The sequence below is a fragment of the Ogataea parapolymorpha genome, chromosome II, assembly GCF_000187245.1.
Source record: "Ogataea parapolymorpha DL-1 chromosome II, whole genome shotgun sequence".
NCBI classification, from domain to species: Eukaryota; Fungi; Ascomycota; class Pichiomycetes; order Pichiales; family Pichiaceae; genus Ogataea; species Ogataea parapolymorpha.
The window spans coordinates 307835-332026 of record NC_027865.1 but is presented as its reverse complement, the minus strand read 5'-3'; the positions used below and the strand labels follow the sequence as shown (position 1 = coordinate 332026).

At 40.8% G+C, this 24192-nt stretch overlaps 14 protein-coding genes across 14 annotated transcripts; 6 read left to right on the top strand and 8 right to left on the bottom strand.

Annotated features, from left to right (window-relative positions):
- Nucleotides 1-480: 480 nt before the first annotated feature.
- Nucleotides 481-1056, bottom strand: HPODL_04717 (uncharacterized protein; the record flags this gene model as incomplete). The annotated part of the gene is made up of 1 exon (XM_014081062.1): nucleotides 481-1056. The coding sequence occupies one exon, from the start codon at nucleotides 1054-1056 to the stop codon at nucleotides 481-483; it is 576 nt and encodes a 191-aa protein (XP_013936537.1).
- A 2482-nt stretch (nucleotides 1057-3538) lies between these two features.
- Nucleotides 3539-4258, bottom strand: HPODL_04716 (uncharacterized protein; the record flags this gene model as incomplete). The annotated part of the gene is made up of 1 exon (XM_014081061.1): nucleotides 3539-4258. The coding sequence occupies one exon, from the start codon at nucleotides 4256-4258 to the stop codon at nucleotides 3539-3541; it is 720 nt and encodes a 239-aa protein (XP_013936536.1).
- A 231-nt stretch (nucleotides 4259-4489) lies between these two features.
- Nucleotides 4490-6321, bottom strand: HPODL_04715 (uncharacterized protein; the record flags this gene model as incomplete). Its single annotated transcript, XM_014081060.1, has 2 exons — nucleotides 4490-5627; nucleotides 6077-6321. The coding sequence occupies 2 exons, from the start codon at nucleotides 6319-6321 to the stop codon at nucleotides 4490-4492; spliced, it is 1383 nt and encodes a 460-aa protein (XP_013936535.1).
- Nucleotides 6322-6633: 312 nt separating this feature from the next.
- HPODL_04714 (Heat shock protein SSC1, mitochondrial) lies at nucleotides 6634-8109 on the bottom strand (the record flags this gene model as incomplete). Its single annotated transcript, XM_014081059.1, has 1 exon — nucleotides 6634-8109. The coding sequence occupies one exon, from the start codon at nucleotides 8107-8109 to the stop codon at nucleotides 6634-6636; it is 1476 nt and encodes a 491-aa protein (XP_013936534.1).
- Nucleotides 8110-8697: 588 nt separating this feature from the next.
- Nucleotides 8698-9621, bottom strand: HPODL_04713 (uncharacterized protein; the record flags this gene model as incomplete). Its single annotated transcript, XM_014081058.1, has 1 exon — nucleotides 8698-9621. One exon carries the CDS (start codon nucleotides 9619-9621, stop codon nucleotides 8698-8700), a length of 924 nt encoding a protein of 307 aa, XP_013936533.1.
- Nucleotides 9622-10017: 396 nt separating this feature from the next.
- On the top strand, nucleotides 10018-11037 carry HPODL_04712 (GDP-mannose transporter; the record flags this gene model as incomplete). The annotated part of the gene is made up of 1 exon (XM_014081057.1): nucleotides 10018-11037. One exon carries the CDS (start codon nucleotides 10018-10020, stop codon nucleotides 11035-11037), a length of 1020 nt encoding a protein of 339 aa, XP_013936532.1.
- Nucleotides 11038-11131: 94 nt separating this feature from the next.
- HPODL_04711 (Nicotinate-nucleotide pyrophosphorylase [carboxylating]) lies at nucleotides 11132-12046 on the bottom strand (the record flags this gene model as incomplete). The annotated part of the gene is made up of 1 exon (XM_014081056.1): nucleotides 11132-12046. The coding sequence occupies one exon, from the start codon at nucleotides 12044-12046 to the stop codon at nucleotides 11132-11134; it is 915 nt and encodes a 304-aa protein (XP_013936531.1).
- Nucleotides 12047-12404: 358 nt separating this feature from the next.
- HPODL_04710 (uncharacterized protein) lies at nucleotides 12405-13031 on the top strand (the record flags this gene model as incomplete). Its single annotated transcript, XM_014081055.1, has 1 exon — nucleotides 12405-13031. One exon carries the CDS (start codon nucleotides 12405-12407, stop codon nucleotides 13029-13031), a length of 627 nt encoding a protein of 208 aa, XP_013936530.1.
- Nucleotides 13032-13163: 132 nt separating this feature from the next.
- HPODL_04709 (Protein STU1) lies at nucleotides 13164-17240 on the top strand (the record flags this gene model as incomplete). Its single annotated transcript, XM_014081054.1, has 1 exon — nucleotides 13164-17240. One exon carries the CDS (start codon nucleotides 13164-13166, stop codon nucleotides 17238-17240), a length of 4077 nt encoding a protein of 1358 aa, XP_013936529.1.
- Nucleotides 17241-17360: 120 nt separating this feature from the next.
- Nucleotides 17361-18428, bottom strand: HPODL_04708 (Mitochondrial ribosomal protein of the large subunit; the record flags this gene model as incomplete). Its single annotated transcript, XM_014081053.1, has 1 exon — nucleotides 17361-18428. One exon carries the CDS (start codon nucleotides 18426-18428, stop codon nucleotides 17361-17363), a length of 1068 nt encoding a protein of 355 aa, XP_013936528.1.
- A 192-nt stretch (nucleotides 18429-18620) lies between these two features.
- On the top strand, nucleotides 18621-18879 carry HPODL_05121 (putative membrane protein; the record flags this gene model as incomplete). The annotated part of the gene is made up of 2 exons (XM_014081052.1): nucleotides 18621-18623; nucleotides 18658-18879. The coding sequence occupies 2 exons, from the start codon at nucleotides 18621-18623 to the stop codon at nucleotides 18877-18879; spliced, it is 225 nt and encodes a 74-aa protein (XP_013936527.1).
- Nucleotides 18880-18978: 99 nt separating this feature from the next.
- On the bottom strand, nucleotides 18979-19785 carry HPODL_04707 (Protein CMS1; the record flags this gene model as incomplete). The annotated part of the gene is made up of 1 exon (XM_014081051.1): nucleotides 18979-19785. One exon carries the CDS (start codon nucleotides 19783-19785, stop codon nucleotides 18979-18981), a length of 807 nt encoding a protein of 268 aa, XP_013936526.1.
- A 1268-nt stretch (nucleotides 19786-21053) lies between these two features.
- On the top strand, nucleotides 21054-21737 carry HPODL_04706 (uncharacterized protein; the record flags this gene model as incomplete). The annotated part of the gene is made up of 1 exon (XM_014081050.1): nucleotides 21054-21737. One exon carries the CDS (start codon nucleotides 21054-21056, stop codon nucleotides 21735-21737), a length of 684 nt encoding a protein of 227 aa, XP_013936525.1.
- A 386-nt stretch (nucleotides 21738-22123) lies between these two features.
- HPODL_04704 (Mitochondrial translation optimization protein) lies at nucleotides 22124-23872 on the top strand (the record flags this gene model as incomplete). The annotated part of the gene is made up of 1 exon (XM_014081049.1): nucleotides 22124-23872. The coding sequence occupies one exon, from the start codon at nucleotides 22124-22126 to the stop codon at nucleotides 23870-23872; it is 1749 nt and encodes a 582-aa protein (XP_013936524.1).
- Nucleotides 23873-24192: the final 320 nt, after the last annotated feature.

Here is a 24192-nt window from a genome sequence, read left to right as displayed (position 1 = left end):
TTGAAGAACGCCACGATGTTGCGAATCTTGAAATAGAGTTGATGAGGTCAAAAATGATTGTAGCTATCAGCAGAAGATCCCAAACAGGTTGTATCCAAAAACATTACATATTGGACATTCTACAGTCACCAATTCTAGTGAAGTGTACAAAATCGAACATGAGATGATCGATCGTATTCTGGGAATCCATGAATTAGTATTTTCATACAACAGCCTTTCGTGGAGGGATCGTAAACTTGATAATCCTCATATGGTACTTTGAATAGTTTGGCAATTATCAAATAGACAATACTGATGTCAAGATTATGCGTTTGCTCCATATTCAATGCAGCTACTTCAATAAGCAACAGTTGTGGTTCATAGCCATTCTCTAGGTATTCTCTATTTTATATGAGAAAAGAATACCCGTTATTTCGTGGCGGAAAATAGAGATTCCTCGCTACCAAGGCAATTTATAATCGGACATGCCCTCATCAAAGTCTAATCCGTTTTCATTTCAGAAGCGTCTTCTTGGTTTGACAGGGAGTCATCAGCTAGATTTTTAGACCCTTGCAACTCATGCTGCGCACTGCTCGAAAAAAGCCTGTTACCATCTCCTGTTCCGCTTACGGCAGACTTGATATCTGCATCAGTCAGACCACCTGTTCCACTAGAAGAAAAATCTTTGGATGCCAGGATACTAGACAGATAAGGATGATCTGTCAATGACAAAACGGTGTCGGCATCCTCATCAATGCAATCTTTATAGGGGTCTCGTTCAACCGCAATCCAAGCTTTTATCTTGAATCCATAGGCTTTCAAAGGTTGTGGAGTTTGTGATTGGGACGACTGATGATATTGTTGAGGTTGGGGAGTCGATTCGTGAGGCGTGAGTACGCCAGAAGGGCTTTGTGCAGACATAATGTTTTGGTGAGAAATATTGGTCTCCTTACTGACTTTTTGAGGATGGTACCAATCTCTAATCCAATATCTGTCCTCGATACTCGAATCGCCAGTATTCGCCGGAAACGCAGTATTCTTCAGGCTCTGTTTATAAAGACTCTTTCTTAAGGACATTTCGAAGGCGGTTTGTGTTTTGGCTTTACCTCAGAAACAACTTTCGATAAATAAAATATTTGGTCCAAATTACATAACCAACCTAATTTGATGTGACTAATAAAGAATTAGATAGATCTCTTATTGAAGGACTCGACCCGAACGAACTTGTTATAGACTTTATCCTCTCTATTACCAGAATTCAATTGTGAGCTATCTAGCCATAGACTATGATGCAGAGCATGCTCAAAAAATGGTGAAGATGTCGTATGACGACGAATCAATAAACCAGGATGGAATGTTTAGGTGTCAATTTCTTTTCTTGGGTTTTCAAGGTTGGACTCCCCTAGTGTCATTAAAGATGGGATTTGATATATAACGACCCATGTGATCTGATTTCCAGGTGTGAACAAAAGAGCAAGCACTGTTCATTGAGAATAGTCACTCTTGGTAACCGCAATTTGGATTTGGCCACTTGTGAGAGAGTATTCTTTTAATCATGTTTTGGCACTGCAACAATTCAGTTGCACTTATACTTTCAACATGCAATAATCCTTTCATACTAATACAAGCTACTCCCAATAAAGCATAGTCTTTCCTCATCGGAATCCTATTTAACCCAGCTGTCCTCATGATTTCAGGTTCTTGTGATGGGCTTTGAAAGTAATCTGAGCTTTAAACGATTTCAGGAACTTCTGCGATCATAGATCATATCTTTCGTCAAGATCTTGCAAAGAGAAAACTCACATTGACCGTAGGTTGCGGTAGACACTATGATTGAGAATGGCACCTTCTAAGTTTTCTGATTTTTCTGACCGCAAGGCAGAGAGAAGCTTATGCAAAAGAGAAAAGGTTTTTCATAACTACACCACTGGAGTTGAAGACATTGCTACATGTTTGGATGCTAATCATTCAAAAGATTCCTCCATTAGTTGGGCCTCTTGTGATGTAAAAAAAAACGTTAGGAATGCCGTTAAATCAGTACGACATAATTTTTGGCATTCAAAGGCCAAAACTATGCATATTCGGAAAAATGAGGGTCGTTAGCTTTGAATTAGCCACCCATGAATTGACTGTAATAACTTGCTGAAAACTACAGCATTGATGACATTCACAGCGTGGAAGAGACAAGCATTGTTTCGGTGACTATCACAAAGTTTCAAATAGGCTACAACTCTAGCTGGGACTCAGTTTTGCTGCCGATGATCAGTATTTGTGCGACAGTGCCTAGAAAACATCGGATGCATCTCTAAGTCATTGGTGAACACGTTATACCATGAGTCTCTAAATGTTTTATTACGTCTCACGTGCTGTAACTAGAAGCACAGCTATTACAGCGATATGGCTCCGACATGTCATGAATTCTGAATAAGGGGATGTTCCCTTCGAAAGGCACTTGACAACAAATAACTTTACTCTAACACGGTTAGTTCCCGTTCCTGGATTGACCTAATAGTCATGAGTTTGCCCTTAAACTAAACAGCTAAATATCTTTATGAGATGCCATAATGATTGATTCGCAGATAAAACAACACAGCTAGACTTCGAAGGATCACTTTGGATAGAATTTGCTGTAATACTAACATGTTATATCAAGAAGAAATAATACTTTAAACAGAAGCAATTAAATGAGGCCACTACGAATGCTCTCAAAATTTGTCAAAAAGTGAAGGATAGAGGCATTATGCACCCCTCTTTTAAGGAAAATATCGATCATGTATAGACCCAATGCATTTCGATGTGTGAAGAGAAGATATAACAGATTCTATTTTAAACCACAAAGAGTTTGCTTACGATCGAGGATGAAGTCGTTCGAACGTTTCTATTCCCCCAAAGATCAAAGAAGAGGGTAGAAGCTAATGTGGTAGATTTGGATCAAGTACTGAATAAGATGATGGGGGTTACATTTGAGAAGTGCGAGCAAGTGACAATTTCCAGCTCTTCAACAGACGAACCACGAAAAAGAACAGCTACGATGAAGAAATAGAGTATCTTCCCACTTGAAACATGTTGCTACCTGGAACCAGCGCTAATCAAAGACAGAATATGACGACACGATAAAAGATCTTTCGCCTGGAACAGACCGGCTCGCCTCAGTCTTTTCAGGTTCAGTTCGTTGCCGAATCTGAATGTTCCAGCGAACCAGGAAAAAAAGCTCATTAAAAATTTAAAATTCTATGGACATCACAGACTCTGCAAGCCGATCACATCAGGTGAAGTTGTTCTATATCAGTTTCACTGGATTCGCATTTAGTTCTACTATGTAATCTTCGTTTCCACATAGAGGAAAATTTTGAAATCTTTCCGATCGCTTATCCAACTTGGGTTTGCAAAAAGGTCAGATTTAAACGGACCTCAGGAACCCTAAATTAAGGTTGAATTTGATGCCCACGAGAATTGAGTAATATTAAAGGGTTCGTCTTAATAAAAGTCTGATTATATTCATATTTTCACATCCGCACACGAGTCCGAATGAAGTTAACTTCGCGGCCAGGTATGTGATTCAAATACGATCTAAGAGCTCTTGCTCTAATAGTGATTTTGATAAGCTCTCGGTTGTTCCCGCCAATAAATAGTCATTGTTATTGATTTCCTGTTCCAATTCGTAATCAGGTGGGCCAATTTGATTTGGAATTTCACGCTGTATGAATTTCGATCGATAGAGATAAGCTGAAGTTGCCGCCATGTTTGTATCACTTTCATCGCTTGAACTAGAGTTTGAATTGTCTGCATCCAATGGAGCTATTCTCGTTGAGCCAACATCCAGAGAAGGATTCTGCCCCGAAGAGAAGGGTTGTCTATACTGGAGTCCTGCTGTGTCGCTGTGGTCCGAAATTATTGGGTTGATTTTTAACAGCTCCAACTCATGAACAGGATGATATTTTTCACAGTCTTTGTCAGTTGATAGCTCGAACCAAATTTGCTTTTCCTTGCTACTGGAATCTTCAACATCCAACTGATTTGGTGAAGCATGTCGTATGTAATATAGCTCAATAATCTTTGCATAAATGCGATCCTTGCTTATTTGCCACGACTTACTGAGGTCTGTGAAATTGAAACTCACGCTGAATTGATGATCTTTCGGACTAATATGTTTAACTATACCTTTTAGTATATTTAGCTGTTGCTCAGACCAACTATTGGGGCTGAGGTCCTCGTCTATGATATGCCGATCCACCGATCGAATGAATACGGTAGGACAAATCGAGTTATTACAGCTCATTCGTAAGGGTATTACAAATCTTATTTATACTGAGATAAATTATGTCACTCCTCACACTTCAATTTGTACTAGCGATAAAAAAAAACTCTGAAGCTGCTAGAGATCAGTTACAGGTAACATTTTAACAGAAACAAAAGTGGAACCTTCTCATAGTGTAGATTGGTCCATCAACTTTCAAACTAAAACAAGTACGAGCGTAGAGAAAACAAAATTGCATGACATCACTGTTGTCTATCGTCTGGACACTTTCAAACTTTTGACTCTTCTTAGTAAACCTGTGGTTTCGTCATCTTTCTTCCTTAGTCTATCCACAAGACTTTTCTTTCTACCCAGCTCCCCTCCATCCTTCTTTTCGTGAACTCCATAGGCTGGAGCCCCATCTAAGAATGTGGAAGAGCCAAGCCCCAAAGTTGTATCGCCATGGATTGGAGCAGACTTCACATTTGAGTCAAATGCAACGACATTTGGGTTGGGCTTTAAATCGAGAAATGTGCTATTTGAAGCGGAAGCTCGCTTAACCACGACTCCATTGCTGTATGGGCTTTTGCCTGCAGTTTGAACGCCCTTTGATTTCGATGTGTATATAGGATCTTCTTCATTGTAACCGAAAACCATATCAATTTGTTGATCCCTGTTGTTCTTGGGAGCCATTCCTTTGATCGAATTATTTGGGCCATCAACTGGGAACGCCATAACGGGTGCTGCTTTAGTATCTTTGTTTCTATGAGGCGTACAAGCATCAAACGGACCATCGTGGTGAAAACCGCCACCCGAAAAAAAACCAGTAACATCCAACTTGTCTATGGTATCCAAGTTCTTTGGTTTATCCATCACAGTTTGTTTTTTAGACCGGTGGTGACGATGAGATCTACGCTCTTTGTGGCCGCGAGAGGATCTGTGCTCACTAGACTTGTGTGGTCTGCTAGACTCACCCGCACTTTTAGATCTGACTCTGCCATCTGACGCAATTTTTGTGACCACTGTTCCTGTCATCTGCTCTGCATCTAACCGTTTTCCATTATGCTCCCTACGGGTTTTATAATATTGCTTTGGGGCGGAGGATGACGCAGGAAATGGATTGGGAGAAGACTCGCTCGAACTAGACTCGCTGCTTTGTTTCAATTTCTCGTCTTTGGGATACTCATCTTTCTGGTATTTATTTGTGACTTCATCGTAAGGAGGCGGTAGGTCATGGTCATCATAATAATCAGAGTGTTCATCGTATTGGGCATGCTTATGAGGTTTTCCTGGCAACTGGTGAGAAGGTTTTGACAAACTGCTTTGTGAATGATTTCGAACATTTCCAGTTCCGGTTGAAGAAGGAGATAACATTTCGGTGAACGGATTGTTAGACATCTTGGAATAAAGTCTAAAAGGTTAGTAATTTAAAACTTTATATTGTGTCGCGACAGCAAAACAAAGTTGAGGCACAGCCTGCAAGTCAAGAAAGAATATTGGGAAACTTGGCATTTCTCGTGTGTCACACAAATCCGTTGTAAATATTATGGGGTCGCCAACAAGCAAGTAGGTCATTCAACTGGTAAAGTGATCATTTCCTATCCTGTAGGGCTTCAATGGCTGTCAAGCACCAAATATCCCTAAGACAGAAAGTTCTCTTAGTACATCTTTGCACTGGAGACCCCCGTGTGCACAAAAAAGTGCAGCTTCTCCAAATACTCATTCGATAGATACTCCATTTTCCTGTGTTCCCAATGTTGCTTTGACTTGCAAAATGATTCGCCCGTGATCTTTTCTGACCTGTGCATGCTTCAACTTCGAGGATTTTTTTGATCTCCTCAATTTGGAATTCATACTTACATTGATGACTCCGACTTCGCAGAATACAATTCTGGCTTAGTATAAGTCCTCGTTGGAGGATGATTTTCGTAGTCTGAATCTATACTTTCTTCCGCGTGCTTCTCCAACCAACGCCTGTAATTTATGTCATCACCGACCATTCTTGATTCTTCTTGTAGAATAGCCGACCTGAAAGGGTTGTTCGAAGACAATCGCTTAGAGTGAGAACCTGCGGATGAAGTTGACAAGTTGGAATGGCTATACATTATGATTTATTATGGTTCCTTTGAAGAAGTCAGTGGTGCTCAACGTACCCAAATATTATTGAAGCTGTTGATGGGTGAGAACACTGCAATAAACCTACAGTTTTTGACTTAAATGGTTTTAACTCAATCTTTGGTTTTAGTGCGTGAAGTAAACAATGTTTTCCTAGTGACCACTTCTATTTAAGTGCTGGAATAAATTTTTTTGGGAACACGACGCGTGCAAGGAAATGTCTACTTTGGGAAAAAACGATGCGCTCTGGCTGTTTAATACGAAAGTGTTGAGTTTACTAAATATCTGTAACCAGAGAAGAATCAATTTTCGGCTTTTCGTTGTGTCTTACTTCTTTCAGCTGCCTTCTGTATAACTTGCAATGCTTCCTCCTGTAATTCTTCTTGTGCTGCCTTGATGAGATCTTGGTCGAACAGGTCCCCTTTTCTTGAATCATCAATCATCTTTTTGACGGTGTTAAGTTTTCGCTTTAATGTGGTTGCCTCGTTTGTATCCACATAGTTCTCAATATCCTTGAGAACTTGTTCGGTATCAAACACTATTAATTCCAAGTTGTTGACTAACTTCAAGAAATTGAGTTTTACCTGATCTTGCTCTGTTGTTTGTTTACTTTCATCTACCAACCGTTTGACTTCCTCTTCAGTTAGACCACCCTTTCCAAACACGGTAATTGATGATTTCTTTCCAGTTTCTTTATCTCTTGCACTCACTTTGATGATCCCATCCGCGTCAACATCAAACATCACTTCAATTTGCGGCGTGCCCTTGGGCAAAGGTGGAATATCAGTCAGTTTGAACTTTCCGATTAATATGTTGTCCTGCACCAACGGCCGTTCTCCTTGATAGACATTGATGTCTATGGAGCTTTGCCCATCCACAGCGGTTGAATACATTTGAGTAACTCTGCAGGGCACCGTAGAATTACGTGGCAAAAGTGGTGAAAACATGCCCCCATATGTTTCAATTCCGAGAGTCAATGGTGTAACGTCCAAAAGTAAGACATCCTTCACTTCTCCTGAAAGGACAGCGCCTTGAATAGCAGCGCCAAGAGCCACAGCCTCATCAGGATTAACTTCAGTTGTTGGCTTTATACCAAAAAAATTCTCGACAGTATTTCTTATTTTAGGCATTCTGGTCATCCCACCAACTAGAATGACTTCGTCGATATCTTGCACTTTCAAGTCGGCGTCTTTGAGAGCTTTTCTGACCGGAAGTATTGTCCGCTCAATCAGATCCGAACTCATGTTATCAAGCTCCTCTTCTGTGAGAGGTATACTGATGCTTTCAGTTTTGGTAATAAAAGGCAAATCAATTGTAGTACTCTTCACATGTGATAGCTCAATTTTGGCCTTCTCCGCAGCTTGACGAATTCTTTGAACAGCAATTTTATCTTGACGAAGATCGATACCGGTTTTCGTTTGGAATCGTTTCAAAATAAACTCAACTAATATATTGTCCAGGTCTTCGCCTCCAAGATGTGTGTCGCCATTGGTGGATCGCACCTCAAATACACCGGCTTCAATATCAAGTATCGAAATGTCAAATGTTCCGCCGCCTAAATCATAAACCGCAACAATCCCCTTTTTCTTGTCCTTACTTCCAATACCATAAGCTAGTGAAGCAGCCGTAGGCTCATTTATCACCCTTACCACATTGAGTCCAACTAACTCACCTGCTGTCTTGGTAGCCTGCCGTTGTGAGTCGTTAAAGTAAGCGGGAACTGTAATAACCGCATTTTTTACCTCTTCAGCTAGTTGTAGCTCAGCAACCCTTTTCATCTCACGTAATATGAAACCACCTATCTGGGCGGGCGAGTATGACAGGCCTTGCGCAATGGTTGTTTGCAGCCAAGCATCTCCATTAGCATGCTCGACGATTTTGTAAGGCAGTCTGTGAATATCATTTTGAACCTCATCATCATTATATTTCCGTCCAATCAATCTTTTAGTGGCATAAAAGGTGTTCTCATGGTTGATAATACTTTGGCGTTTTGCAGCTGTGCCAACAAGAACATCACCTTCTTTTGTGAAAGCTACAATGGAGGGTGTTGTACGGTCACCATTTTGATTTTCAAGGATTTTAGGTTTATTCCCTTCTAACACCGCAACCGCAGAATTGGTTGTTCCCAAATCAATGCCAATTACTTTCGATGACTTTACTTTTTTCGATACGCCGCGGGTTCGATGTAAAGTGTTGAAAAGCAGCCTTGAATTTGCTTTCGGTTGGAAACGAAACATTGCAGAATCAAACTGATTTTTTTTTTGCCATCTAAACCAATGTACATAGATAGATCTATACAGATATAGACATACATATAGGTACACAGCCCTAGGAACATTCGCAACGAAGATTATTAGCCTGGTACACTACAACTCGAGTAGCGACCCACTTCCAACACTTCTCCATGATTTCATGTCAAGATTCCAACCTTTCCATTGGGCCAGACGCTCACGGATGTCAACTATGTCAAGATAGTCGTTTGATAAATTATTGAAACTGTTGAATGTTTGGAAGCTGGGGGAGGACTTCGTAGGGGAATCTTTTTCAAGCGAGGAGTTATGAAAGGTTTCACCGCTATTGGGGACCTCAGCACATGACACGTCATGAATTTGCTCACTCAATTGTCGTTGCAAGCTATTATTTAAAATTTCGAAAGATTGCACCTTCTCTTCGAGTGAACTAATTTTTGACGTCAAAAGTAGTTGGGCTGATTTCAGCTCCAGATTTTCTTTCAAAAGTTGGGAATTCTGCTCGATCGTATCGCGAAGCTTTGCTTCTAGGTATTTCACCTGCTTCGAAGGGTCCTCATCGTGACTTTCCTCTGCATATTGAGATTTGGTTTCGTCGACCAGCGAAGATTGCTGTTTCACTTTACTTTCAGCATCCAAATCAGGCGAATCAGATGAACCCGTAATCTCTGGTTTTGAGGGTTCTTGGCTTTTGCGATCGTTACCATGCTGATAGTCGTTATCATCCAATTTGTGCCTTTCTGGTATAACTTGTACTTCTTGTTCATTGATGATAGATTCAGCCCCTGAGATGCAATCATCAGGAGTCACAAGTATTTCAGAATCGTCAGGTTCAGAACCATCACCCGTATCCAAACCTGTTGCTGTATTTGCCATTGTCTTCTTGAAGCTGTGGTTAAGTTTTTCCTTATCTTTGGATTCGCGTTCATGGTCCCCAACATTGCCCTTCTTCTTACCTTTCTTCTTTTTCTTCAGTTCCTCGAACTTCTTCCGGGCTTGCTCAAGCCTTTCTTCTTTGCTTATCTCGTTGTCGTTCACCATAATGAGAAGTTTTGTAAGAGGCTCCAAGATTTAGCACTCCAATTTTTTAGAGAATAACGGAATGGACGACTCCGTACACCAACCACTTAATAAAGTATCATTAATTACATAGTTGAGAACTTCCAAATAATAAGACTACAGTAGCCTAAGATCTGAGCTACTAATGAGGTGTCATTCAGAACTGCCCTCAAAAACGGCAACTGCTGTGTACCACCGTAGTATAATTGTCACACTGGTAATCTCGAAAGATAATTATTACTTCACAAATGTTTAGATAAGTGCCGAGCGGTCTCGCCAAATTTTTGCCAGGTTGGCTTGGCGGCCGGCAGAAAATTTAAAAATTCGTGGCATTTCAAGATAACTTGTTTTTCTTTTGTGATAAAGTTTTCACTAAAGATGTCTGAGAAAAAAGAGGACCCTCCAGTCGCCACTATCCAGCCACCACCACAAAGCAGCTCGCTTTTGAGCCAGCTAGCCAACTCTGGCCCAGTCTCTATATTTGCTTATTGCGCATCTTCTATTTTGATGACTGTTACTAATAAATACGTTGTTTCTGGTGATTTCAATCTGAACTTTTTTTTATTAGCCGTTCAATCTATTGTTTGTCTGATCACCATCTCTATACTGAAGTTCCTTGGGATCATCACCTACAGAGAATTCAATTATATTGAGGCGAAAAAGTGGTCACCAATTGCTTTTCTTTTGGTTGGAATGATTTACACATCCTCCAAGGCTTTACAATTTTTAACGATCCCAGTCTACACTATTTTCAAAAATTTGACTATCATTTTGATTGCATATGGTGAAGTTTTATGGTTTGGTGGTTCAGTGACTTCCATGGCTTTGGGATCTTTCATTTTGATGGTTCTTTCTTCTGTTGTTGCATGCTACGGTGACAAGGATAGTTCTACTGGAAATATGGTCTTTGGTGTTGGATATTTCTGGATGTTCCTCAACTGTTTTTCATCAGCTACTTTCGTGCTTTGCATGAGGAAGAGAATCAAGCTGACCAATTTCAAGGATTTTGACACCATGTTCTACAACAATCTACTATCCATTCCGATTTTGTTGATTGCTTCTTTTGTTTTGGAAGACTGGTCTCCCGAAAATGTGGCTGTCAACTTTCCTGAAGCCAATAGAAACTCAGTTATTTTTGCTATGATTTTCTCTGGTGCTTCCTCTGTTGGAATTTCCTACTGTTCGGGCTGGTGTATCAGAGTGACATCATCGACTACTTATTCAATGGTTGGAGCGTTGAACAAGTTGCCGATTGCATTGAGCGGACTGATCTTCTTTGATGCTCCTATCAACTTTTTCTCAATTTCCTCCATTTTTATTGGCTTTGTTGCAGGCATTGTTTACGCTGTTGCAAAACAACAACAACAAAAAGAGAAAAACCAACAGCTACCTAAATAAGTGACTTTTGCAATCACATTGGCCCCATATAGGAGTACAGGTATACAGTAGAGTCCGATAATAAAAACAAGTGATTGTTAATGCCACAAGCTAGTTAGTTAGTTTGATCAAGCTTCAAACTATAATCAACGATCGCACATCCTTGATGCACGGAAGATGTAGAGTAAATATCGATGTCATTGCTCAAGAATTGAGATATGTTTTCTAAAGTCAACCCTCCGCTACACTCAAGCAAGAACTGGCGTTTACCTGACCACTTTTTCTTCAGAGATTGAGAGACAGCTTGAAGCTCAGGTCCATTGAAATTATCCAGCATGATTATGTCAGCTCCTGCATCAATGGCTTCTTCTGCTTCCATTTCGTTCTGAACTTCGACTTCTATTTTAGTACTAAAGCCAGCCACGGTCTTTGCATTTTTAATAGCCTGTCTGATCGACCCTGTTGCCCAAATATGATTGTCCTTGAGCATCACCATAGATGATAAATCATACCTGTGAGTGTCCACACCTCCTACAAGCATGGCATATTTCTCAAGCAGTCTAAGTCCTGGTGTAGTTTTCCTGGTCCCCGCAATGATTCCTGTATAACCAGCTTCTCTTGCTTTTTTGATAGTGATGTGTGACTGAGTAGCGATGCCACTTAACCTGCAAATGATATTGAGAGACAGCCGCTCTGCAATCAAGATATTTTTAACTTGCCCTCTAACTGTACACGCTTTTATCTTCCCACTATCAGTTTCTGAGGGTCTCAAGAATGTTCCTTCATCTACATGCCACTCATAACTAAGTCCGCATTGATGATATACCTCATTCGCAAAAGGAACTCCGCAAAGAATTCCGTCTCCTTTACAGAAGAGGGTTGCGGTCTGAACGTTATTTCCGACCACATATCCACCGTAGTCAAAAGAAGGAATGTCTTCTTGTAACCACTCAGCAATCTGTTGTTTCCATTTCGTGGATAACGGAAGCAAGTGCTCAAATTTAGGATTTGGATTTCTATACGTTGTCATTGTCACCAAAAGCAAATGTTGAAGGTCTTCGTCACCGAAAAAAATAATAATAGGGGCATTTTAATTATATTTCACTGGTGGACAATACGCTATCATTGCTCCTCAAAAAGTTAGCAGGGGAACACCGATTCAAATCGTGTTAATTACAGATAATACCAGAATTGTAATGTCCAATTTTCCCCTCGAATCTGATGTTAGTGATACTAGACTTCTCAACGATAAAAGAAAAACGTCATCGCAGGGCTCACCACTTCCTTGTGCTAAGGACATGGATGCGCATACCAGAAAAAGACCTCGAAACCTAAAGCAGACTCATTTTCCTACCCCCATGCGAAGGACGGTTTGTTCAGAATGTCAGATGTCGTATATGCAGCACATGAAATCCGATCGCCAATTGCATGATAAGTATCATCGGCGCGCTATCGAAGGAATAGAGCTTGGCCCAACCAACCCCCTGCTTTGGAACTTGATTGAACAGCATCAATTGAAATCTGGAGTTGATGGAAAGATAGTAGAGGTAAACTCTGAGTCGCCTAAAGAGATTTCTGTCGCCAAAGAATTCCTTGATATTGTCAACAACATTTTGAGTGCCCCCCAAGATAATAGGGACTGGTCTTCTGACCCGAATAGAGGCAAGGTGTTTATGTTCGTGATCAGAAATAAGGCAGTTGGGATTTGTTCGACTGAACGAATAAGCGAGGGAAAGTGGATGGTTTATGATACAGGAGAACTAGTGCCAAAACAAAAAATACCTTTGGCTATCGGGATTTCGCGAATATACGTGAGTCACAAATACAGAAGAATGGGTATAGGGCTTCGTCTTTTGTTCGCCGTTCAACAACATAGTATATATGGTTTGACGCTTACAAAATATCAAATTGGCTGGAGTCAGCCAAGCGAGTTTGGAGGCAAACTTGCTCTTTCATTCAATGGCGTGAAGCACAAATCAGGCAAAATGCTGATACCCATCTATGAGGAACGATAGTGATATGTGCATGACAAGTCTCGTTTTACAACGTAGTTTTGCGGCTGTGCTAAACGGAAAATTACATAAATTTCGTGTTGTTTACAAAAACAAACTCCCTCATCTGAAGAATTTCCCATTTAATATCTCGCAATGTCAAATATCACTGGTGACGCTTTGTTCCGTGCAGTCACATCCAACGATGATAAGCTAGCATCACAGCTAATATTGGAATTTAAAGCTCACATCAAAAGAGATCTAGTTAATTTGTCTTACGTACCAAAATACTTTGAAACACTAGTATTGGCATACAACAAACCAAGCCTGACTACCAATTCATTTTCAACCATTTGTCATTTGGTAAAACGTGTGAGTATTCAAGATTCAAAGGTGCTAAAGCTTGTGGACTTTCAGGTCGTGCCCTTTCTTATAGATCGCCTCAATGATGAAAAGCCATCACTCAAAAATACAGCCAAGAAAGCCATGTTGACTTACTGGCAATCTGTGCCGAATGAGTTTGAAATGAGTTTGAAATCGTATGGTATGCATCATTTTGATTCATCAGTGAGACACGAAGTGTTAAAAATGCTTTGCGAAATTGTCGACAACACACCAGGATTCAGTTTCAAGACTTTCCTTCCGGAAACAGTAATGCTCCTAGATGACAAAAGCCACGAAGTCTCTAGTGCTGCATTAGAGCTATTAGTATTGGTGTTTAAAATTGTTAACCCTAACAATAGAACTGCAAAAAGCGACTTGGTTAATCAATTAATGAAATCTAGGATATCTCGATCTCAGTCAATCAGAGTATTAAATCATATTGATGAAAGCTTGGTGGCAGAATACATCAAATTAATGAATCAGACATCTTTTGTTAGCGCGGGACCTATAAAAGTTACCACAACAACCATCTCAAACCAGAAAAATACCAGCTCCAAATCTGGTTCCGATATCAAAGCTCATGATCGACCAAAGGCAAAGGTAGCAGTGAACAATCATTTACTTAGGATGCATACCTCCAGCATGCAATTACGAACAGCATTCAAAGAGAATTCACATAAAGAAGCTCCAAGAGATGTATTCGATAAAAACGATCAAAATATACTGCATTCAGAAACTGAGCCAACGATTTCAGAACTCGTGAATGAGGTACCTCTCTATTCTATACAAGACTCACTAAAACCCATGGATTTCAGTGGAGAAGAGCAACTGTCAGAAAAACTTAACTCTCTAACAGCACCTTTTCAAGGCAGAGAAACCGAGTTCAACTGGGCTCTTAGAGAGCAGGCAATTGTTCAGCTACGATGTATAATAAGAGGGAATGCAATTACGGACTATCAGGAGCTGACCGCACAATTCTTGAAGATGGAGAAAGACTGTATATGCAAAGCTGTGTCCTCCCTGCGCACTACCCTTTCTAGTCATGGATGTCAGTTATGCAAAGAACTGGGCATCTACTTTGGCTCCTATCTCGACAACGGCGTGGTGGATTCATTGGTTATGTCATTAATCAAACTCACGTCATCTCGCAAAACAATTTCACAACAGAACGCGAATGCAGGCATCATAGGTCTACTCATAAACACTAGCTACAGCCAGAGATTAGTAAATCAAATAACGGTTGCGGCTCAGGATAAAAATGCACAGCCCAGGGCTTACGCAGGAACATGGCTTCATATTTTACTAGTGAAGTACAGAGATAACAAATCCATTGTCGATAACGCGGGATTTTTGGAGCCTGTTGAAAAAATCATTGCGAAAGGCGTTGGAGACCCTTCGCCTGCCGTTCGAGATTCGATGAGAGCTGCATTCTGGTGTTTGAATACTATATTCCCTTCAATATGCACTCGTATAGTGAGTCGACTAGACTCCAGCACCTTGAGAGCTTTGGAAAAAGCTAGACCAAAGCCAAACCATCAAGTCTCAAATCAGACGTCCATACAAAGGGCGAACAGTCGGCCATCAATGAAAGAACTTATTATCTCAAAGCAAAAAGAGGCACATCATTCGAGTATGAAGAGAACAGGGAGTGAATCAAAGACGGTAGCTCGCAAAAAAAGTTCAGATATTCTTGATGAAGGCCTTTCTGAAAAAAGAATCAGTTCTCTAAATAGGGTTGTTTCATCAGGATCGGGGAACCAGGATCATGCCCCGTACAATGAAAAAGAAAAAGAAGATGCTGAAAAGAAAGAGGACCATACGGGGACATTCACTCTCAATATACCTGTTGATAAAATTCGAAGGCATACGGAAATATATGACCTTGATTCTGAAAGCGAAAAAAAAGAGCGCCATATATATAACCTTCTCTCTTCCGATGAGAGGGAAGATCAAGTGGAGGGACTCAAAAAATTGATATACGGGGAGAACACCAATTCATCGAGTAAATTCATCTATCTTGCTAACCGATTATCGGTCATAAACCCGTCCGCATTTTTTGATTATTGCAAGCATCCTGATTCATTCAAAAAACTGTGCTACATTTTAGAACCCGAGAACCTGCTTCGCATAATTTGCTGCTACAATGTGAATCATACACTTTATAGTGAAAACCTGACAGCAATGGCAGAAGTATTACAACAAAGTGAGTTGGTTAGTGCACTCAATGTTGTTCTGGACCTTTGTATTGATGCCTCCAATTGTGATGATATCAACTTGTCGATGCAGTTCGTGAAAAACCGAGTAGGATTTCTGGACACCTGTTATTCGGTGGTTGATTACTTGTTGAGGCAAAGTCAGGTCAAGCTGAATTCACGTGAAATAAAAATGCTGTTGAGACGATTATTCAAAAGCTGGGAAGTTGTTCACATGGAACCCACGAAATTGATCTCAATTTTAAGAGCGGCTTTTGAAATCTATGAATCTGACTTTATTCAATGCTTCAACGAACATGATGACAGGGTTTTGAAAACAGATTTGAAAGACAAGATGCCCTTCGAATTTCAGAAACGCTTTGGGTCGCCATCATCTTCATTCCACGAGAGTCTCGGCTTGGCAGAAATAGAGGAGCCCATTGCTGATGGACTCACTATGGTTGTTGGAAATAATTTTGATCGTTCAAACGATGTGAAGTCCGATATGACAATGATTATGCCAAATTTCAAGAGCCATATAAACCCAAAACATCATTCAGAACCAGATAATCCTTTTGTTGAAACCGTTAACAATCAAGCTCTTGATTTCAAACCCAATTACGATATATCCCAGGTATTTCAGGACCAAAACGAACGAGTTCGGGATTCAAATGGTCCTGAATCGTTAGATGAAAAGATGGAAACTGATAGATTGCAAGTTATGTCCGACACCACACCAGATCTTAATCAATTGACCATATCAGACAACAGGAATGACAGTTGTGCGGAGGAGAAACAAGGGGATATGAAAGCGCTCAATTTGCCATCCAAGGCTTCCAAAGAGTTACTTTCCGCTTTGGTGTCGGCCGATCCTATTTCCCAAATGACTGGCTTGGCCAAAGTTGAGATATATGACGACAGTAATCACTTGTTCCGGCAAATGGACTCATGGACCGAGTTTGAGGCCTACAAAATTTCTAAGACACCTTATGATGTCTCAAAATCGGAGACACTTTTAGAAAAGCTTTTGGGGCAGACTATTACAAATGCAGAACTTTATGAGTTTGCGTCTTTGTTAAGTCATGAGAATGTTTATGAGCTCAAAGTTGTGCAACAGGCAGCTCTGGATTATGTTGCTTCTAGCCCATCTCCCGATCACATATATGCATGCCTTTTGATCCTGCGAACTTGCATTCTGAATAACAACTGGTTTCAAATACGTGAGGTTTTCCATAAATTGATTGGTATTTACTCTGAATGCGAAAGTGTGGCTGATTCTGATGAATTGTTTTTAGCTGTTTCGGAAACTTTAGATCTGATTCCTTTCTTGGAACTGTATGTGGAAGCACTTCAAGACAGGAATTCGAATAGTGTCGCAGTTCAAGTCCTCCTACTAGATAACCTTCGAAAACACATCTCTCCTGCTAAATTGCACTCAGAGCTTGTCTTCAAACTGGACTTGATCTTCTACAAATATCTACACTCACAACATACAGCAATTAGGAGATCAGCTATAATGCTTTATGCAATCCTCCAGAATTTGAAAGATCACGCGCTCTTGGGTCAGTCGATTACAGAGCTTGTCAATGACCTTATTTTAAAGAAACTCAATGACTCACAGCTTAAGCTAGTCAAACAGTATACGGCTGGAGCTTGACAGCTTGGTACACATGTGCAAGCTTTTAGGATGACGGAACACACTACTGCCAAATAATTGATGCATTCTCATTCACGCCTACTATATACAGATATAAGGCTAAAAGATATTAAGGTCTCCTCAATAAAACGACTCTCCCTCATCGACAAATAGCGGCTTAAAACGTTCATCACTTGGAACCCGGGGTTCAAGTGGTTTGTAAAGGTAGAATGCTTTGAGAGCGCTAACACAACTTCGAATACGAGCCTCTTTCAAGGAGGTACCTTGTCCCTCTCCTAGAAGATTATCTCCGCTGAAGCAGCCAACAATAAACGTTGGAGAACTCGATTGTCTACCTGTTTCAGAGATAAGCCTGATAGTAGGAAGTTCCATATTCTTCGTTTTGAGGAGCCTTGCTAAAAGTTTCCCTGGCTCTTCAAATTCGAACATCGATGATATATCCACGTTTCTTGACAAAATATGTCTGTAAATGAAATCTTTGGTTTCCCGCTCATCATCTGCCGCAAACACACCAGCCACGATAGCTCTAACACTATTTGCATATGCGGTAGCAGTACTCAAGGAAGTTTCCGATGTGATACTATATTTTGTAATACCAGCTTCCACTTCTTGTGCCTGCCTGTCATATCTAAGTCTGCCAAATCTGAACAATTTGGGCTCTTTAGACAGGTACTTTTCAAGATTAGTACTCAAATCTTCCTCAATACCCCAGACGTTTTTAGCGACGTCATGAAGCGGATAATCACCCACAAATGCGTCAGTTGCAGCTTTCAAAATTCCAATTGGAAGTCGAGGGTAGGTTGTTATGAGGTACTCTGTTGTATAGTAGGAAAGCATGCTCGATCCAAAAAGAGCCATTTGATGATTATCAACATAGTCATTGTTCTTCATTCTGGATGTAAGAGCTCTCACAAGGGTCGACTTTTTGAAATTCGGTGAAAGATTCAATCTCGCATGCAAAGCTAATATGGAGGGAATTTTTTGGGCTTCTTCTTCGGACACTTTTAGTCCATACGATGTTCTCTTATAATCACCAAAGTTTGTGGGTGAATCAGGTGTCTCCAAATCGTCGCTGTTCATCCGGACATTATTGGCTTTCTCGTATGAGAATTTATGAACAGGCTTCGGTTTTGACTGTACAACGACTTTATTCAATGGTGATATGGATATATGTCTCACAAATCTCATGGTTGAGGACCGTGTACCTAAGGCTATACGAGGCCCGTGATTCATTGTGCCAAAAAAACGGTTGTAGGTTATTGTGACCGACTTGAAAAAAATCGGTGAAAAATTATAGCATGGTATTTTTTGTACACGCACGATATGCAAGATCATATATAATTGAATGAGGGGCTAAATACACTTACTTTCAAATTTATAATGGTAAGTTCTCTTTCTTTCTACTCACTAACCCCAGGTGCATCAATTTATACCTAAGTGGGTTAGGCCACCGACTGGTGGCTGGTACCATACGCCAAAAAATCACACTGTTAACGCAGCAATTGCTTTCTCAGCTTACGGTGTGATTATGTATTACCTGTACCTCAAGGGTGAGGAAAACACGTATGATCCACAAAAGGTATACTCCATGGAACACGTTAAAAGATGGGAAAATGCAGTCGCAAAACAAGTTAAGTGAAAACCTTCGCAGACGTCATGTTGTTAGATCTCCTCTTCATAATTTGACAGCTACAATTAGCCTTATTTATTATCTATCTATCAGATTAATAAAGAGTTATCAGTATAGGTAGACTTTGCATTTTTCGTTCATTGATAGTACCTTTTTAACTAATGCAAAAGACTCGTCGTAGTCCCATATATTTTGCAACTTTGAGTCCAAGAAAGAGGAATCACAGATGATTGCATCTATCATTTCAAAGGTCAACGGTGTGTTTTCGGTCTCAAGAATTCTAGATATCCTTCCAGGGGTACCAATAAAGAGTCTGGCCTTTGACTTCTTTAATACTTTTAAATCATCTTGAAGTTTGTTCTTATTGATCAATTTAAGAGATCCAGTTGGAAGAGATTTGACAGCTCGAAATATGTCACATGCTCGTATGGCTGATACTGTTACAATCAAGATATATCCCTTATCTTGAAGGACTCGCTTCAATTGTGTCTGAATATAGTTTTTGTAGTTATCCAAATTTCGCTCAAGAACAAAGCTTTGGGTATCTCTGATGGCAGACTTGCCAATGTATAACTCACTCAACTCTAATGGAGACAAATCAGGAAAGCGTTGCCTTATCTTAGCGGCAAGCTTTTCGGCTATCACACCGGGTACTTCCTTAGCGAGGTTCCGTTTTTGTTCCATATCAAGTTCCATCTTTTGCCTCTTCTTTTGAGAGAGCGTATCACTCTTACGCTTACGCCTTTTTCCAACGTTGTGCGCTTCGTGATTTTTGGAGTGGTTGTCATGTTCTACTTGGGACTCCGGATCTGAACTTAAAATCTCTTGGTTATGTACCATGTTTTCTATCTCATCATCCGAGGAGTTGAAATTGTAGTCCAGTCCGTCATTCAAACTATCACCGTGATCAGACATAAGTAAAGGTCTATCTATATCCCTTAAAAAAAACCAAAATTTATTTTTTCGTGTGGCTAAAATGCGGGCTGGTGCTTTCAAATGTTTGTTAGTTTTTTGGGTTGATTCAGAACATCTGCTACCGACTTCAGCATTTAAGTGCCTTCTCGAATCATCAATTTTCAAACAAGGTTTGAGTCAAAGCCTTCAAACGCCTTTTTCGGATAGTGATTGATTATAGTAAATAACCCAATATGAGTTCAAATCAGTCTCCTTCCAAATTGGACGACGCGACTCGAATGGCCAAGGCTCCTTTGTCTCCGAGCGAATACGATGAAATAGGTTCTGCACGTGAGAATCTCACAAACTTGCACGCAAATTCCTTGGAGATAGATGACTCTAATATTCTGAGAACTCCGATTCGTGTCAATTCGCTATCGAAAGTTGAGCTAAATACCATCATTTCCGGGACGGAATATGAAGATGCATCTACCGTGAAAACTCCTCGACGAGCAACCCAAAGGCCCTTGCGAACACCGTCTCGAACCCCGTCCCGCTCTGGTACTCCCAACCGAACTCCCAGAAAGCCAACGACTCCGATAACGTTGCAAGCGATTGCCGATGGAACAACTCCCCGTCGGCATCGGCTTCTTTTGTCGCTTTCAAAAAGCAAAGTGAATAGAAGCTATTCCCCTCGTAAGGATTTACAGATGCTGGGGCGATTATTGACATTGGAAAAAGAAGATGGCCGAAAAAAGCGAAAGATACAGCATGAATCTAATCAAAGTAACGCATTGGAGATTTTGTATGCGAAACTTGCACCGGAACCCCAAGAAAGGCTCGGGTCTGGAGAATTATCAGGGGAGTTGTTGTCGCAATCAAGGAGCTTTTTAACCACACCTGATAGAACACCGAGAAAGGGACGATTATCGAGTAGACTATCTCTCGAAGCCTCATTTGGAAATTCAAATGTGGCCCTACCTGAAGCAATTATTCGCAAGCAGGGAGATTTTGATATTGACTCCAATGAAGGTAATTTCGCATCTTCTGACGTAAACCGGCCTGTGTTAGAAGACATTGACAACTTTGATATCGGAGGTGTATATGACGCGTTCAGCAGTGACGATAGTGACGACAATGATAGCCTTGGCGGTGAGCTGCCAGATACAAAAGATCTTTCCCTTTTGAATGCACGTCCCCAAAATAAGGTGCCCTCTTTTGTCACCATTAGGAAAAGAACAAAAGATCTACAAACCAGCTCTGGCAAACGTCCAATAATATCGCTGGCTATGATACGAAATATCACAAGGTGGCTCCTAAAGGAGAATTACTTGAAAAAGTTGCAATCAAAGGAAGCTTTGATTGAACTCCAGCATATCAGTGAAGAGTTTTTCAGACAGGAGCTTAGTGATCTTGAAAGCTACATCGAACATGCAAATCGTAGAACGGTCAGTTATGTTGATATCAAGCTTCTGTTGCATCGTGCGCGACTTGATCCGTCTTATGATTTATTTACGTTCACGGACAGGGCCACCTCCATCGAAAATGACATCTTGAACTTGAGTTCGCAAGTTTTTGATCTTGAAATTACGTCGGAAATTGAGAAGCTCCTCTACAGAGACAAAATTCAACGTTCAAAGAGAATAAAAAGACAGCTTTTTAAGGAAGAAGAAACTAGGAGGCGATTAGAGCATGACATTCAGCATGAAAGTGTAGGCTCGTCCGATTCAATTAGCGATCTGGGAGAACAAGAACATATGGAAAAAATTGAGAGGCCCACATTGAGAAGCCCCTCTCTCAATAAGGGAAAGTCTGCCACTAGCAACACTTTGCAAGATGAATCTGAAATTGACATTGCAAATGAAAGTCAATTTGATTCACACTTGTACTTGCGAATAGAAGATAATGGAACCTCCAGTGATAGCTCGCTGATCATCCCACTAGAAGAAGAGGATAGTGAAGAGGAAGAATGAGAAAAGGAAATACAAAAAAAAATGCTATCATCGAAAGATGAAATGTAAACTATGTGTATGAACAGAAAGTTATCCAAAAAAAATTTAGATAAAAATATAGTAGGGTCTCAGAAAGATTAGTATTCTACCAATTTTGAAAACTTCGCCCATGCTTTCTCTTACTTCTTACAATATTACTGCTGCTGGAAAACGTTCTGTTAGATATCTTTCACTGACTTCCGACCTTGCCAGATTAATGGAAGCCAAACCGTTACATCCTGTGGTGGTAGTTGGTGGTGGCCATGCAGGAGTTGAAGCCGCAGCGGGCTCTGCCCGCACAGGTGTTTTCACTACCTTAGTGACGCCTGATATAAGCAAGATCGGTGTGACTTCATGTAATCCTGCCTTTGGGAGGCATCGGAAAAGGTACACTACTTAAAGAGGTCGACGCACTGGATGGCATTGCTCCTAGAGTTGTCGATATGTCCGGAATACAATTCAAGGTCTTGAATAGATCAAGGGGGGCTGCTGTTTGGGGCCATCGGGCTCAAATCGATCGGAAGCTGTATTTGACAGAGATGCAGAAACTTTTGAAGGATTATCCTAATCTTAATATTTTACAAGCAAGAGTTGAAGACCTGGTTGTTGTCCCATTCACAAATGAATCAGGAGATAAGAATAGCTATGATGCTAAAATTTGTGGCGTGGTTTTGTCTGATGGAGAGATTTTGCGCTGTGAGAAGGTTGTCATAACGACGGGTACGTTTTTGAGCGCAGAAATACATTTAGGGTTGGATACTTGGCCTGCAGGAAGAATAGGGGAAGATCCATCTTATGGTCTGAGTAAAACATTCCGTGAGGCAGGCTTTCGTTTAGGCAGATTGAAAACTGGCACCCCTCCGAGAATATCTGCTAAAACTGTTGATTATTCGAAGGTTGCCGAAGAGCCGGGCGATAATCCCCCAGAACCAATGAGTTTCCTCAACGAGATTCCAAAAATTGAGGATCAGCTACTATGTTACTCCACTTACACTACCCCGGCCATGCACAAGCTGATATTGTCAAATCTCGACAAAAGCGTTCATATTAGGGAAACAGTCAAAGGTCCTCGATATTGTCCCTCTATTGAATCCAAACTGATAAGGTTTTCTGACAAGACCAGACACAGAGTTTGGCTGGAACCTGAAGGATTGGATACAGACGTGATGTATCCAAATGGAATCTCATGTACGATGCCACCGGAAATTCAAGAAGCCATGCTGAAAAATATCATTGGACTCGAAGAAGTCAAAATGCTACAACCGGGTTACGGTGTTGAATACGACTATATCGATCCTCGGGGACTCAAGAGAACACTGGAAACGAAAACGATTTCAGGCTTGTACTTGGCAGGCCAAATCAACGGTACAACAGGCTACGAGGAGGCTGCTGCCCAAGGCATTGTGGCTGGCATCAACGCCGGTTTGGGTTTCCAAAATAAGAAACCACTAATATTGGATCGGTCTGATGGCTATATTGGTATTCTTATCGACGACTTGATTACAAAGGGTGTTGAGGAGCCGTACAGAATGTTTACCTCAAGATCGGAATTCAGAATCAGTGTACGCGCTGATAATGCAGATCTGCGCCTCACGCCTAAGGGACACGAACTTGGTTGTGTTTCTGCACAGCGGTGGGATCATTTCACCGAGGAGAATAAGCTTTATCAAGAGAGTTTGGATTTTCTAAAAGATTACAAGCTTCCATCACAAGAGTGGGCCAAACTTGTGCCTCGTCTCAAAATCAGGACAGATTCAAGTTATAAGTCTGCATTTGACTTACTCCGGTATGAAAACATGTCATTAGATGACTTGATTCCCGTTTTACACAATAAATCCCTGGAGGCACTTCCGCGGAAAATAAAACAGAAAATTGATATTCATGGCGATTATCAAGGTTACCTAGGTAGAGAAAATGCGCAGATAAGAGCATTCAAAAGTGACGAGAACCTAGTTCTTCCGACGAACTTTGATTACACCAGTATGTCATCTCTCTCCTCAGAAGCAAGAGCTTTGCTTAACGAATCAAAACCCGAAACAATTGGACAAGCAAGAAGAATTCAAGGCATTACTCCCGCAGCAATTTTCGATCTCTATCGTTTGGCCAAACGCGTTTGACTATCTGTAAATACTATAATACCAAGGACAAATGAATATTCATACTATTCAAATAAATAAAATCGACATTGAATAGTGACAGATATTTAGCAGCAGATGCCATGGCTCATGATCTCCTCATCTGTACATCTAGTTTGGAGAAATCCGAGTAAAGACTTCTTTGTGTGGGGAACCCCAAGAACCTATGCTTCCATTCATTGATGGCATCTTTGATTCCCCAATTTAGGTTGCGATCTGCTTCCCACAAAGCCCAAGTGCCCACAAGTGCGCCAGCTGCAACGGGCTGTCTGAAAAAGAAGAAGAATAAAACTGCTGGTCGT